The 2,010-nt window shown below is 46.3% G+C and overlaps 1 protein-coding gene across 1 annotated transcript in view; it reads right to left on the bottom strand.

Annotated features, from left to right (window-relative positions):
• The window catches only part of LOC104395319 (cystatin-like), a 45,525-nt gene extending 43,720 nt beyond the window's left edge, over window positions 1-1,805 (bottom strand). Inside the window, exon 1 of the mRNA XM_010005008.1 lies at window positions 1,776-1,805. Coding sequence (XP_010003310.1) covers window positions 1,776-1,805 — 30 coding nt within the window. The remainder of the gene's footprint in view (window positions 1-1,775) is intronic.
• Between the last annotated feature and the right edge of the window lie 205 nt (window positions 1,806-2,010).

Here is a 2,010-nt window from a genome sequence, read left to right as displayed (position 1 = left end):
CCGCCCCGGGTGTGCTGCCGCTGCTGGCGGGGTTGCCCTTCGTCGGGCCGGGCTGGAAGCGGCAGCCCCGGCGGTGAACAAAGAAAGGGGGAGGGAGAACGCGGGTCGTGGCCCACGCGCTTCTGCAGCGGCGTCGGGGGAAGGTTGAGCGGTCCAGTGTGTGTGACCAGGGCTTGGGGGGATATTTGTCTGCAGAGAGAAGGTACAATGTCTCCAGCATGTGTAAGGTACAATGCTGGAAAGGTAGGAAAGGCTTCCCACTCACCTACTGGCCTGCCCGTTGTTGTCTGGCTTTCAAAAATAAATAAAAAAAAAATGCTAGGGTACTTCTTTTTTAAATGGGGTAGAACCCACCAGGCAGTTGTTAGGCTTCATGGTGGTTCATTCCTCCGTTAGTTTGCCCACGTTAAAAGTTTGCATCCGTTTTTTAACTCGAGCTACCCAGACTGATGAAGTCACTTGAATTATTCGCTGGTACAGTTTTAACTGCTGACTTGTTTTTGCTTGACTCGTGCACAAGCACTCGTCCAGCAGCACACACATTTGTGTATTTTGACATACTTGCCTAGGTTATTCTTTTGAATGTGTGGTATATCCAGTAAATAAACTTCTAGTCTGCACAGACCCACCAGACAGGATGTGCTACTAATCTCCCAGCTTCCTATAACACCCAAGTTGAAGCATCGTATGGCTGGTCTGCAACGTGGAGCAGAGGTAGTGGGAGTTGCAGATGAAGCTGCTAAAAGTCTGAGAAGACTTGTAGCTCTTGTTTAAAATAGGCTTGTCTGAACAAGCTAGCTACCACCTCTGCACTACGCAAACCTAGTTTAGAATGACTGTTCACTGTGTCAGGCTTCATCTTGCTTCGGAACCAGAGAATTCCCCAGTCAGTTAAAATTAGTATTTCTCATAGTGATCTCCTTTTTGGAACAGGGTCTGAGTTGGCTTTTTTAAGATGCTTTCCATTTGCTGGAAATGAATTTGCTTTGGGGCAAAGAGTGTAGGCCTTCTGGTTGAGTATAATAATGCCAGCAGGAGCGCATCCATCGGTATCAAAAGGGCATTGGATTTTCTGCTTTTGTGCCTTGCCACAATGCTCAGCTTCTTTGCAGCTGGATTAGATGAGTCCGTGGTCTTTGGAGGACTGTGCAAGTCGTGGTTGTTAGTCGATACTGTTCCCAAATCTGTGAAACTACAAAGTACATATGCCTCATGTACAAGATGACAGCCTCCTGACAATTGGTGGTGTGGGTGTCTGGCGTGTTCCTGCTTGCCTTGTTAGGATATCACTATCAAGAGGCTCCTGCTGGGAGCAAGGGCTGACCTAAGCGATCTCATGTGGGAGAGCCTGCAGACAGCCAGAACTTGCATGTGAAGCTGTTCAAAGCCTTTTACTTACCTTAATCTTGCTTGTTCAGTATTCACAGCAATCTCCAGGAAGGATACTTCACTATCCTACACAGCCTGTTTTTAAGGGTGAAGGTTGAGCTTTGGGTTGCTGTAGGTGCTTGGAGGGCCACAAGAAAAAAAAAAATCTTGTACACACTTGGGCTTATAGTAGCTGATTTCTGCACTGATGTGTTTCTAAGCAGCCTTGCTTTCCTGCAAGGGTCCTGTTGCTTACCAGCTTACACCCACATTACCTTGAAAACATTCATTTCAACACAGAAATTGGTACTACTTGAAGCTTCTCTCCTAGTACTGGCTACCACAGTTCCTGTTTTTCAGCAGTGTTGCTGGGGTTGCCTTTTGTGGGTATTGCTTGTTCTGCCTACCTTGATAGTTATATCAGGAGTGAACTTCATGGTAACCTGGAGAAGGTGACAATTTCCTCTTTGGCTGAAAGCTGAGGATATAACCTCCAGGTATGCAGGGCAGACATTTCTTTCCTGCTTTTTTCTTTCTTACTCATCTCTCCTTGTTTAGTTGATAAACTTTCTTATTGGCAGGAAAAAAAAAAAGATGAATGGAGTTTTGATTCCCTCCCCCTCAACTTCCCCCCCAAAAAAA

This window comes from Chaetura pelagica, unplaced genomic scaffold (assembly GCF_000747805.2).
Source record: "Chaetura pelagica isolate M959 unplaced genomic scaffold, ChaPel_1.0 scaffold8, whole genome shotgun sequence".
Taxonomy (NCBI): Eukaryota; Metazoa; Chordata; class Aves; order Apodiformes; family Apodidae; genus Chaetura; species Chaetura pelagica.
The sequence above is the reverse complement of the archived record's forward strand: the minus strand, read 5'-3'. Positions and strand labels throughout refer to the sequence as shown.